This window comes from Rhipicephalus sanguineus, chromosome 2, assembly GCF_013339695.2.
Source record: "Rhipicephalus sanguineus isolate Rsan-2018 chromosome 2, BIME_Rsan_1.4, whole genome shotgun sequence".
Taxonomy (NCBI): domain Eukaryota; kingdom Metazoa; phylum Arthropoda; class Arachnida; order Ixodida; family Ixodidae; genus Rhipicephalus; species Rhipicephalus sanguineus.
The window spans coordinates 33,509,937-33,523,682 of NC_051177.1; the positions used below are offsets into that span (position 1 = coordinate 33,509,937).

A 13,746-nucleotide genomic window follows, 5' to 3' on the forward strand; every position below is an offset into this window, starting at 1 on the left:
AGCGCTAAGGGCACACGGGTTCGCGCAAACATCCCAAACTGAAGGGTCGCTCAAGTTCATGCTTGACTTGCTGTACTAGCTGTCTGTATAGCATTGCATTGTTGGCAACTGTGATACCGAAGAAAGCGGGCAAACGCTGAAAAAGAAACGAAGCGTCCCACCGTTCGTTAAAAATATTCCTTCAAAACACGATGTATACTCGCGAAAGGGTATACCAAGAATTCAATGAACATCGGTTAATGTCCTTGTGCTTGAAGGTTTTGAAGTAATGTATTGCGTAAGTGACTATAGAACACGATATCCTATGGTAAATCATGATAAAACATATAGGTGACGAAGAGTACGTGATGAAACTATCACTGACGTGTCCTGCGAGCGAGGACAAAGAACGTCCACAGGCTTACGCGGTGAGAAGTCATATGTGCAAGAATGATTGCTCGTGACTGGTCAACTGCCATGGTCATGACGTCACTTCTTGATTCATCTGCAGATTCATTCCTTGTGCAACTATAGTTCGAAGATCGGTCAACGAAAGTTCGCCGTGTTTTCCGGAATGGAAAGCACCGAGAGAGAACGGAAGAGGTGGTAGAGACCGGTCTATCCCAGCCGCGTTTCTTCCTGCACTCTGCTCCTACATCTTTTGTCCCGAGCACGCAGTGCACAGCGGTTCAATGTCGCGAGCGTGTGGTTGTTGCACAGTGTCACCGAGTGGGTGCGGCGTCCTCTCGCACGCTGCGTACTCACCGCCGCCTCCGCTTCCCGGTTGAGGCGGGACCGACCCGGTTCCGGGGGAGTTCCCGTGCGGCTGCTGGGGGCCCACGTCTGCGCGACAACGAAACGGCCAGTTAAGTAGAGAGAAGCGAGCCGGACAGGGGAATAAATGGGAGCGACTTGTGCAACCGACAGGTCACCGATGTATACATTACAGCGAATGTCCTGTGTCCGGCAGAAACCTCGAGCCTAATTTGCATATAAAAAAAATGCAGCCAGCTCCACTCCGTGAAAGCCGTCGAATAGCGAAGGTGATGAACCCCCCCCCCCCCCCCACTCGTCAGGCTATTGCCTTTCTATGTTCTTCTTCTCTTTCTTTTACATCCCCTTTCCCAAGTACATGGTAGCAAACCGGAGACTTCCTCTGGTTAACCTCCCTGTCTTTTCTTTATCTTTCTACTTTTTTGCATGTCTTAGTATTTCCATGTTTTGCGAGTGTTTTCTAAGTATTTCTGTGTTGTATCATTGCTTTTTATTAACACTCTATGTTAAGCTATGGGGCGACGATATGCTCATTCAGGGCAGCGCTGGAACGCTACGGTAGCGTTTCAGTGCGGCCGTGGCCGCCCATTCCACACACCCACTCGCGCGCACTGCAGTTCCTTTTGCGGGTTCGTGTGCATTCGTCGGTCTGACCGGAGCGGATCGTAAATGCCCAGCTAAAAGTGCCTACTATCACGGCTGCGCTGGAACGCAAGCAGCGTTGTCAGCGCTGCTGCTGTGCATGTCCGCATTACGCCAAGGGACGGCGAAGGGTCGACTAAGAGAGTCGCTGTTAAAACGTTTCTGTTTCGTCCAGTAATTATTAAAAGACCCACAACAGTAGCTCAGTGTCCATGGCGTTGAGCTACTGATATAAGATGTGGTTAGGGTTTGGATCCCGTCCGCGATGGTCGCATTCCGATGGGGGCTGATCGAGTGCAAAAAATACTTGTGAGCTATGCACGTTCAAGGACCTCAAGTGGGCAAAATTAATGTGGAGACCACCGCTATATCGCGCCTCATCATAATATCGTAGCTTGACGTCGTAACACCTCAGTATATGTGCTTTAAAGGGACACTGATGCTATTGTGAAGAAAACAAGATGGCGAAAGCACGTGTCCCAGTCTGCGCAGCCTCTTATGGTCACGGGCGTGATGTGCTGCAAGCAAGTTTCTCATGCGGGGAACGAAGTGAACAGCATCTGAGAAAAGATCGGAAAGAACTTCAACTTGACGTAGTACGATAGAACCTATTGAGTACAAAGTTAATGTTATGTTCACGTTTGAGATGAATGCGGCAAACGTATTCTTCTGTGCTAAGCTATGTACATGAGGGGAAACGTGTTGGAAACCTTTATAGGTTCTTCTCCTGGGGTGTTGATTCCGGCTAGAGGTGTTCGCGGGCTCCGTCCTGGGTAGCCCGAAAGACCGAGCCCGGCCCGCGGGCCGGGCTTGAGTAGGCCGACGTCTTCTCATCTCGGGCCCGGGCCGGGCTCGGGCTACTTTTTTATCGGGCGGGCCCGGCCAGTGCAAAGCCCGACTCAAGTCCAAAATATAGACGTTGTGCCGGAATTGTTGTCCAGCTCGTAGCGCCTTCTCCGCGACCTCCACCCCTTTTCTCGGTTCCCCTTTCCTTTAACCACTTCACACGCAATGGGAGAAAATGAAGCACAGCCTCTGTTCATATCCGGCAAAAAGAGAAGCACATCCACCAGAGTTAGTGACGGCGCCACTCGATGGTTCGCGTTAGATTTACTGGTAACTCTAGTTCGCGTGCACTGTGGCAACAGGAAGGAAGAGTGGATGTGACTCGCCGGCTGTCTTGCGTTCCGTTTTTGCTCCGCCAGCTTAGCTCGGTTTTCCTCCGCCAGCCTAACTTGTAATCTGTGTATACAGTGACTCTCATGTGTCGTTTGCTTATGTTTCACTTTGATACGTTGAATAAAATGCCACATTTTCAGAAAACGATATCTTGTCTCCGCAGAAAACAGTCATGTCTGGTCGGACAGGGCCGCGCCCGTGCTTTTGTTTTTGCACGTCGGGCCGACCGAGTGGGCTCGCAGCCCTTTAGCGTCGCGCTCGGGCGGGCCTTCGACGCACTCAGTGGGCCCGGGCCGGGCTCGGGCTCGGAAATGCGGCCCGTGCACGGCTCTAATTCCGGCACCTAACTCTTGTAAACTTGTATCGAGAACGTTCATGTGTTTCGATGTGACTTTCTGCGGTTTTTAGTTACATTGGACACGAATAGACGTTGTTACGTTTTTAGACACGCTGCGCTTTGTTCCAAGGAAGAGGATCCTTACAATGACCGACTCCTCAACTTTCATGCTATCTTGGTTGCACTTGGGCAGATCTTTTCCCTTTTTTCTTCTTGTTTTACCTCGAAATCAAGCACTTTCCCGTTCCTCTCGCCATCTATTTCTTAGCTGAATAACCTAATTTAACGAGCAATGAAAAATATACACGAAGGAAACTTCAAGGCATACCTGGAGGGTAGTTGTCCGGCCTAATGGGAAATCCCGAGCCGCCGCCACCATGAGGCGGCAAGGGCTGGTGAGGAACGTGCGGTTCTGGTCCTGCGTTGGCAGCGAATGAGTTACATTCATTAGGAAGGAGATGACACACACGCCCACTTGTCAACCGGTCTGATGAGACGACCCGGCGCATGCATGTGTATACCTGGCAGATTGCCTTGGGGATTGATTGGAAATCCGAAGCTGCCACCGTGTGGTAAATGTGGTATCGTAGGAACGTAAGGGCCTGTGACGTAATCGGGCACAGAGTCACTCTACAAACACGCATTGGGCACGGTTGATTTGTTCGTATAGTACGTAGAGAGCGCTGATAACAGAGAAAGACACGTAGCGAAAAGCGAGCACTAAGGCGTTTCGGGACTCTCCGAAAATTTGTCACGTGATTCTGCTCTCAGACATCGTACACAATTAGGTGATTAGTGCGCAGTGACCATGGTATTCAACGCTGAACGTACGTCATGGAGTTTAAATTTCGGACGCAATGTCATATACCGTTTCGCTTTTCATTGTATTACGACAAGACAGATTATTCTCCACTGAGATTAGGTACACTGCATCTTTGTCTTTCGGCATCTTTTGTCTGAGGTCAGACAAAAATAAAGTGTCGGCACAATTATTGAATAACAGCAACTTGCTACTTCCTCGAAGTAAGTGCGATTGTATCATTCTCGATTGTAGTATTCGACGGATGATGAATGCCTCCGCTTTCATGTCTCCGTTCGTTTTCGGCGAAGGCACGCAGGTACTTATTCTGTTGAAGAGAATGGCCAACTGTTCGCCTTCGACTCTGTCAGCGCAACGTGTGAGAGTAACACATTGAAGCAATTGGCAGGCAGCCCAAACGGAAATTAAAGCTGACGCACTCACTATTTACATTGAAGTGTGCCGCGGCGTGTTTTATCTATCAGTGATTTCTTTTTACTTTTATCGTACGCTCATTTCGCTCTCTGCTCTTCTTGTAGCAAGTCACGCCGTGCTAAGGGCTACCGCCTTCGTGACATTGCGCAAGAGGCCTCCGGCGCGTTTCGCATGGTTGTCAACGTGGCCACGTCCAGAAAGCGTATTGGTCAAGTGGAACAAAAGCATTGACCTTGCCAGCTACTTGTTCAATGAGGCTTAGCGCCTAGTCATTTAAACGGCAGTTTACCGAACGTGTCTGTTTTCTTTCAAAATAGCCGCGACGCGCGGAATGCGGTTCATAAATGGCGGGAAAAGTGTTTGTGGCTACAATGTACTTCAGAAGCCTTTGCCTTATTTCTAGCCGCCACGTAAACATGGCTTATCAGAGAAGACAAGACGGGAAAAACTGAACCCTTACCTGAGAAAAAAAAAAAAAAAAAAAAAGGTTACGGAGTTATAGAGCGTAGTTCAGTGAACTTTCCTTTATCACAGGCTGCGTGTTTGGGGCTCATTTCGGCATGCCGTAAATGAAGTCGCAACACTGCGATGACGTAGGTCTACTCACTACAGTTCATGCAAACGAAAGGGCATGCAATTTCCCGGAAAACCGGTTTACCTGGTAACGCTCCAAAGTTGTGCCCTTGATGTGGGAGTCCTAGGAAGCGCATATAGTCCTCAAACGAATGCACGCCTGGGATGTTGACTCCGTAGGGGCCAAACGGTCCAACTGAGATGCACACACGACACAACAAGGGCTTAGTCTGGCCGCAGACTTCTCATTGAGCAGTCTGCGTTCGCCTGCTTGACATTTTGTCGCATAATATTCCTCCAACTCGCCCGTTTCGTCTCCTTGTCTGTTGACTGATTCTGCTGTAAAGTCAGTCCTTTTATTCCACTCAACCAACGGTGACTGCTACTTAGCGCATCGCAACTTTTTTTCTTGTTTTGTTTTACGTCATAGAAGACGGCCGTCTGGGTCAAGGTATCTTATGCACTGCCACGTACCACTTAACACAATAGGAAGTTTTAGAATAGGGTTTGTAGAGTTAGCGTTGCTTGGGTACCATACGCTATTTTCGTAAGTAACTTGACGTACCCATGAGCTTAGCGTTCGACGCATGCTCAGTGGCGACAAACGCTAACGCAAAGCATTGCGTATGCCCTATTTTAAAACTGCCTAATGTAATATCGTGCTTTTCGCTGAGAAAAAAAAGAAAAAAGTCATGCGTTCCTCCTGTTCTTACTTGTTCACCGGTTCACGCTGGTGGCACACGAGCCATTGGGGACCAGCACCCGTTCCGCGGCATTCTCAGTAGCGAAGAAGATGGCGAGAAAATCTTGGAAGCAGTTCAAGGGAACCATGCGTGCGTGCTAGTTCGTATAAGCGTCGTTAGAGGCGCGAGAATTGTTCAGCGTCAGCTGAGTGGAATGGCGGGAAAGGAGCTGCGCGGGAGATGTGAATACAGCTGCTTCCACGCGTAGGACACTTTTTTAGCATGAATACTTCTGTGAATCTAGAGCTTCGTTGTGGCGTATAGAGCGGATTAACTACTAGCACAAACCAAGTAGGTACCACTCCACAAGCGAGTAGCAGCGGCTATTGTCTTTTGTAAAGATTAGCAAAGAATTATCTGTAGCGGCCGTTGTCTAGATGTGCATATTGACTCGAAGTACGCCACGTACGCTTCTGCGATAAGTGAAAGTAGCCCCTTATATTGAAATGTGCGCTATATGCGTGTGACAAAATGGGTCATGAAAAAGACAGCTGTGCGAGGTGCGCACCGATGAAAGTGATGTATTCCTGGGCTATTTTAGTTAATAATTTAGGTATTTCTTAAGCTCTTCTTAATTTGCAACTATGTTATCGCAGTCTTTTTCGGACTTTGTTTGTTTAGGAAGTTTGCTTACGAATCTGAGAACTTTCTCTGAGCCTGGTCATGCATATTAACACGATGATACGTTCTATCTGACACACGAACACATGTATTCCCTTAGTTACAGGAAGCGGGGCTCCGAGCTCAGCTCTGTTAGGCAAGCAACCGCGCAGCCAGCTTGCAAGCAAATATAATGCAAAACGGAAGAAAGCGTGCAAGTCGCTATGCCAAACGTGTAAGCGAGATCCGTGTCTTGCCAGACTTGTACACAGCGGCACACATAATCAACAAGATTCGAAGGCTTGGAGCGACGAGAACTCGACTTACTTGTGCCGGCATGTGGGCCTCCCACTGCCGGTCCTAGCCCCGGGATGTTTTTAAAGATGTCATCTAACACGTTAAACGGGTCCAGCGGGTTTCTAACATCCCCTGCGTGCACAAAAGGAAACCGCATGTTGCAGAACCGCGGTCGGTTGCAGCGATCAATTCTTTTCTCTCTTCACTCCCGCCCCAGTGACTCGGCATATAGCGTTCTGTTACAGCTGTTCGCGAGGTTGTAAGTTCGATTTCTGAACAGGGTGACCACGTGCACCTCCATGCAGATGGAACGCTCGTGCTGCCTGAACTTACACTGAAATGTTTGCTAAATGACCCCAGGCGACCGTAATCAATACAGAGCTCCCGCCTATGCGTTGTCTCTCCCATACCTCTTGTATGACTTCAGTGCTTTTGCTCTTAATCGAAATGAGTCTCATTCGCTCCGTGCTTTTCTACGCGCGTTACTTTAGTAGAGGGTTTGTGGACCCGTGTTCAGGCATAACTAGCTGAACCCTGAAATTCTATGTCTCCTTCGACAGGAAGGATAGCAGACACATGGATACGTAATAAGTAGCGATAAAAGTGGCACTGATAAAAGAGTGCGCTTCCCTCCAGCACTTTATCACGACGTTGGTTCGCCTTCTTGCTTCGACATAGAAATGTTTAAAAAAAGAGAGAGAAAGTGCATATGAAATGTGCTGACTATCTTACATCGGTGCTTGAGTGGGATTGCGTACTGATGCGCGAAAAGCCTATAGTATCTCGTCAGTGACAATTAGTAAGGACAGATAGTGTTTAGTTCTGCCCGGGCATTTTGTCTGCACAGGGTTCTTACATGGCAGGTTCGGGTTTCAGCAAAAGCAATGCGCGCTACTGCACTACTGCACAGGATAATAGCAGGGAGGGCTCCACATCATGAGTATACGGCAGCGGTTAGCTTTAACACAGGTTATAAATTGTTACTGCGTACGCGAAATGCAACTGCGATGGGTATTTGGAGGCACTGTAAATGCGCATGAGCCATCAGGGGCGTAGCCGGGAATTTTTTTTGAGGGACGTGGGGGTTCAGCCAGCCTTTGTGTGTGTTCGCGCGTGTGTTCCTATGGGTGCGGTATATTACACGTGCAAAGTTGGAAATTTTCGGGGAGTGGAGGGGGGATAAACCCCCCAACACCCCCTGGCTACGCCAGTGTGAGCCATGTACTTCTGTGTCGATACAAAACTGTTCCTGTATAGTTGTCGAGTCGTGTCTAGCTTGTTAGTGTATTTTAGCATCGCTTCCGATCAGTGAGCATTTTCTCTCTCTTCCTTTCTTTTCTTATCGTTTGCCTATAGTTCAGGAACGTCCTGCTTGTGAAAAACACAGGAACAAACTGTGCGGTTGAATGAACGTTAGTGCGAAAAAAAAAAAAGAGAAAAAGAAGAGTAAAAGGGGAGTTTTTCGTGTTTAATCGTCCAGAGACACGTTTCAAGGAAACTAGCGCAAGGCAAACGCATCGCACACGTCTGTCTTATGGAACGAGGTGTACAGCCACTGGATTAGTGCGAGGATTACGTCAACGGGCGCATAGCTGAGCGGTCGTTCAGCTTTCCTCGTGCTTCATGGCCTTCTATTTGCGGCTAGGCGTTCAAAGCGATAAGCTTCGGCTTTTGAAGGCATCGCTTGCTTTTTAAAAGGCGTCGAATCACTTTTCTACTGTGGCAAAAAAAAATATTGCACAAGAAAATTCTTAATGGGACACGCTATTTTATTATGAACAAGTCGGTGACTGCTATCATCGTCATCACAGCTCAATGAGCTTTACTACAGCGTAATTACTTTTGAGGCTTACATCGAAAGTGCCTTACATAGCACGCGCATCGCTTATTACGTTCACCTTCACTTCGTGTACGTTTCTTTTTGCTCATATTGACGATGTTCAGCATTACGTTTATAGACACAGAAAGCCTGTCATCAAATACTACACATGCCCATTTGTCTGTGTAGCGACTGAGCGTGAGAGAAAAGTAACCAAATTCTCACGCATGCGTCCTGGGTCTTCGCTCTTGCCTTGAGCTAATGCTTCCACGTCAAATATGCTTAAGATGCTTAAGATAGTTCGTTTTGACGAATTAGCTTACGTACGTGAGCTAAATACTTACATTTCTATAGCTATTTCTTGTGCCATTTTTTTTTTCTTACGCGTAACGAGATTAGGCCTGTGGGGAGCTTGCGCTCGACGTCGTTAGGGTCGCACATATGTTGCGCTTGTAGTTTCGTGTGTTACCTCCCCAATTTCAGTTGCACTAAGAGTGACAAGCCGATCTTATGGCACCTGATAGGTACTGCACATTGTATCCTAGTGGACATAGGCACGGACAGTCTTTTGATGTTTCCGTTTTTTCCTGTTCCAATTGTTACAGAACTGGCTGGGGAAAGGAAACCGAAGTATTTGCTTTCATTTCTCAGGCTCGCTCGACGAGTAAGATTTTGTAGCATATAAACATGCCGGAAGAAACAAACCAGGAGAGAGCATTACGTCATGCAGACAGCCTTGGCAAACAAGCTCTCCGTGACGTCATTTCCTTCGCTTACCTTTCCTCCCATCACCTTCCGACGCAGTATCATCCCAACTCGTGACCTCTGAGAGGCAGCGTAAATTCACCGACAATTTTTCTTCGGCTGCGCTGTCTCCAGACAACCGACTGCTCTCTTTGCACTAATAAAGTTTTTCATTCATTCATTCATTCGGCTGCGCTACGCTATAGCGTTGTCTGTCATCATCATCCTGACTGCGCCCACTGCAGGGCAAACGTCTCTACCATGTTTCGCCAATTAACCTGGTCCTGTGCTTGCTGCAGCCACCTTATCCCCGCACATTTCTTAATTTCATCTGCGCGCCTAACTTCCTGCCTCCTCTTCGCGCGCTTGCCTTCTCTTGGAATCCAGTCTGCTATATAATCTTATTGACCAGTGGTCATCTTGCCTTCGCGCTACATGTCCTGCCCATGCACATTTCCTGTACTGCACACGTACTCCGATGTGGCTGTCACTTATTGGGCCGATACTCTTTCTTTTCTTGCCTTCTTAGCTCTCTTTTAATTGTTCCTTCCTCTATGTTCATAAACGTCATACGCTCGCGCGGTGACGTCACAGTGGCCCAGCGACGTTAGCGGAAGCTCCCCACAGACTGTGCGCGAGAGCGGCATACGCGCGTGCACCTGGTCCTTTTCCTCCTGATCCGGGCGCGGAATGTCCCATATGTGGGCAGCACACGATGGGCCTGAGCAGTTCGAAGCCACAGATGACCGGGAAGTTGAGTCGCACGATGCCACGCAGTATCTGCTTGCACTTGATCATCGGCATGCACGTCCCGTCCAGGAAGCCCCGGCCCAGAGGGTTCTTGGCCTGGCACGGACCTCGCTCCACTGCCCGGTGTACAGGGATGAGAAACCGTTGATGCTGGCACATCCTACGCGTCGCGCTGGCTCTAAGCACGCGTTACCTCGCGGCAGCACCTCAGCGTCACTGACCGTGCAGAGCCAGTCATATGCAACGGTGGCCTCCGTATATACTGCACGGCTCAGTACTGATGAGCACGAGGCGACACAAATGTAGATGCTGCCTCTTATTACCCTATTGTTGCCCCAGAGTGGCGCCTTAAGGCGTGGCGCGGGTGCAGTTTTTACGAGAACCAAAATTTTTCGTACTTACGTGGTGATGTAGCGATATGACTACACTCTAAGAAAAAAGAGAGTCAAAAGAGGGTCATGGAACCGTGACTCTCCTCGGGTGTCCATCTGACCCCTTTTGGAAGGTACAGGCAGAAAAAAAGAGTTCGCATTTGGGAAGGAGTCACTGGACCCTCCTGAAGCGCGTTTCAATTGGCTTCGGTATACGGAAGAGCCGCCGTATACGCCATACATATCGCACGCTCGCCCTTTGGCGCCGCTGTGGCGCATTGCTCGGCGACGCAGACGGGGTTGGCGCCGGGGTGGCGCGCCGCTCTCCTCTCTCAGTCAGTCTCAGTCGTCTCAGTCTCCTGGTCTATTGGAATGCGTTGCGTGGATGAGTTGGTTGCGCGTCTTCGGTGGTGTTGACGCCGGCTCCGTGCACGAAGTGTCGCTTGGAGGGCGGAATATTCATGGAGCTGTGGATACGGACAACGGGCGCCAGTTAACGGTGAGTGTACTGCCTTCGTAGGCACTAATTATACAGCTTTAGCTGGGCGTCTGCAGCAGCTCTGCGGAAGTTATCTGCCAGCCATTTCCAACAGCAGCCTGTGTCCGCGGGGCTGTTGCGGATGGCCATCTATAGCTGTCAGTTAACGAGTTGCCACCGTTATGCGCGTTGCTGTACAAGCTCCCATAAAGTGAGCGATGCAAACAATAATCGAGGGTCATTTCTTGCTGATCGCACGTCGTGTCTGCACTACTGAAGGTGCAAGATGTCGTTTTGAGATGCCCTTTAGTCTACTTCATAATAACATTTCCATCGACCTTGAGTGTGCGGCGTGCTTTCACGCGTGGGAACGTGAAAAAAAAAAGCCTGTGTACAGAACGCTCAGACGCACTATATGTAATGGTTTTCGTTGGCTGAAAGACGGTAGTTTGAGGTGCAGATATAGTACGGTGGCTTCCAGAATGTACGCGGTAGTCATTCAAGTTGGACACGCCTCGCCGGTGAAAGTGAAAAAGCTCTAGACTTTCGACGGCGCGCGTTGCGGCCGCCGGCGTGCACTCTTTTCCCTCGTTTCTCTTTGCTGTTTTCGTGGTTTGCATACAGTGCGATGACGTTGGGCGCTATAACAGAATCGAGTGAGTGTACGTGATTGTGGGAGTTGTGTGCGCTAATTCTAGCATATCACATGTCTGATCTCGACGTAGACGGCGTACGCACGCGCTGGGTGTCGTTCGGGCCCTAGTACTCGCATCTGTTTATCTGAGTATTTAAGGATGGGTTACGTTTGTAAAACGTGCGGTCAATAACCGCTCACGGCATGTCCCTGGCTGCCGGAGGATGTGCTTTGTTGTTTTGTTGTTAGCCTTTATTATGTCTGTGTGAACCACTTGTGTAGGTTGTGCAAACCTTTACTGCAATTTCATTTTCTCATCATAATATCACGTTCTGCTTTTCAGATACCGTTTTTCATGGTGCTCACGCTGGACAGGAGCGACAACCTAGCAAGCCACAAGTCTGATACTTCCAGCCGTCACCACTTTTTGATTTATTCTTAATCACAAGGAATAAATATGGAAACATGATGGCGATTTCTCCTGTTCATTTAGCACCATATGACACTGCACATCACAGTCACACATTTTAGTTGGCTATACTCATAGAAGCATGTAAATGAGGAATACCCAAACTTCTTAATTGGAAATCACAGACCATCTTTTCGCGCTTTCTATATAACTTTGTTGGAAAATATGTGTTGTTTTGACGAGTTCTTTAAGATAATGCTAAAACTGAACTATTCTTTATTTACAGTCGCTGGGCAGAACGGCAAGTATTATTGGACTTGCTTAAAATCAATACTCCACTATTTTCAACAGTAGTCGCGCAAAAGTAGAGCAAGGATCGAATGAGTAGCTTAAAATACTTGTGGAGTCGCTTGATGCTTCGGTGTGGGTCCCTTGACCCCCCCTAGGAGCGTTACCGGCAAGAGTAGTCTGACTCCCTATGAGTGATAACGTGATCCTCCCGATGAGAGTCTTTGCACTCTTCCTAGAGGGTCAGGGGACTCTTCTAGAGCGAGCCGACCCTGACCCACCAAGAGAGTCACCGTGACTATTTAAAGAGAGTCCTATACGTGGCAAGTCAGAACTCTCCGAAAAGAGTCACGCATACTCTTTTTTTTCTTAGAGTGTAGAGTTGTACGTTGCACCAATGTGGGGCCCACTATAAAGTCTAAATTTAAGTTAGATAGCGCTTATGCTGATTTCCATGTCCAATGGCCCTGTATTTCTCTATAGACAGTATAAACAATATCTCATTACTCATATTTGTAACGGCAGTACTATACTCTGGATAGCTGAACCTGAAGCCAACATGGAGTTCATACCTTAACTGCGAGCGCACAGCTACAGCACAGACATCGCCGCATCCCAAAGGTGCTGCAAATATTGGAAATGGGGAATCAGTCTTCACGTTATCCGATTTTGGTGAATTACCTGAAGTTGTCTCTTGCAAGCTTATCGTTTAGTAATTTAGAGTTTGTTCGCGGTATTACGGAATTGGTGATTGCGTCGGGAACTAATCGGAACATCTGTTGACTGCTATAGTTTACGATCTTGGAGCCCTCATCTGCGCATTGTTATCAAAGCAGTAGTGCAGGTCGGATTGCTTTTAGCATTTCCTACCACTTTTCTTAATAAAGATACACAGTCTTCAAAACATATACACGTCGGTTATGTAAACCTGCACTAAGATTACATACGAATCCTCGTACAGGTAGCCAGCGTAACTTCTTTCTCGAAATATCCAAGCCAGTTCGTTGCTGGTACTCGCTTATCGTACTGAAAAGCCTCACAAAATAGTTATATAAACACTGCAGACGTAACCGCACGACACACGACAGTCTACGGGACATACTGCACGACTTAGACGGCTCACATTTCATGCGTGCGAAGTAAGCTTACAAAACTTAGGAGGTCGTTGCAACGTGTGCCGTTTATTCTTCGTGTTAATATAATTAATACCTGTTCCTAAAAGCTTGTATTTAGTGAACGTTTCCTTTTACGATTGCGTGAGTTGGCAACTTGGCGTGTTATTCTTAACCATGCTTATAGGTACTGCGTAATTATAGTGCCAAGCTATTTTTTCCGAGTCCCTGTTTGTTCGCCGGTGATTTCCTTTCTTATGCCGAACGAGTGCTATTTATGAAATACTCGGAACGTTCCGCTTCCCTCCGATGCCAGCGGATCTGGCGCATTTGCATGTACGAGTGTTCAAATGCGATTATAAATAAAAAAAAAAACAATATTTCCACATGTACGTGAGAAGATGAACGGAAACAAACACGCAAGTGTTGATATGACGCTATTGGTTCATTCTCGTATTGCGTCTAATCTGTCCCCTTAAACGATGAAGAAAGAAAAAAAAGAACAAAAATATCTGGAAAGCTCTTCTGCGTCCTCTCCCCCTGTTTCCACCTCCTTTCGTCCTGTTCAATGAAAACGTGCTCGTGCTGCCAAATGACGACTTCCCCGGGGAGGCATGGCTGATGTATGATACATCGCGAATGCCCCCCGCCGTGAACTAAGGTGGCTGCAAGCCGTTGCGCAATCGACGGCACGCGCGAAATCATTCCGCCGTCTCGTGAAACGCGTAACGAGTCAAAGGAGCCTCCTCGTAGATTGCTACCGCGTGCCGTCCGTAAGCAACA

General features: G+C 48.1%; 1 protein-coding gene across 8 annotated transcripts in view; it reads right to left on the reverse strand.

The window, feature by feature from the left end:
* Positions 1–13,746, reverse strand: part of LOC119382685 (proline-rich proteoglycan 2-like) — a 76,932-nt gene that overhangs the window by 3,977 nt on the left and 59,209 nt on the right. For 3 of the 8 annotated variants that reach the window (XM_049412293.1, XM_049412294.1, XM_049412292.1), the window contains exons 2-7: positions 9,581–9,787; positions 6,389–6,490; positions 4,804–4,914; positions 3,433–3,513; positions 3,240–3,329; positions 745–822 (exon numbers count right to left, since the gene is read on the reverse strand). In XM_049412293.1, coding sequence (XP_049268250.1) covers positions 745–822; positions 3,240–3,329; positions 3,433–3,513; positions 4,804–4,914; positions 6,389–6,490; positions 9,581–9,787 — 669 coding nt within the window. The remainder of the gene's footprint in view (positions 1–744; positions 823–3,239; positions 3,330–3,432; positions 3,514–4,803; positions 4,915–6,388; positions 6,491–9,580; positions 9,788–13,746) is intronic. The other 5 variants (XM_049412295.1, XM_049412297.1, XM_049412296.1 and 2 more) reach the window with 5 other exon arrangements.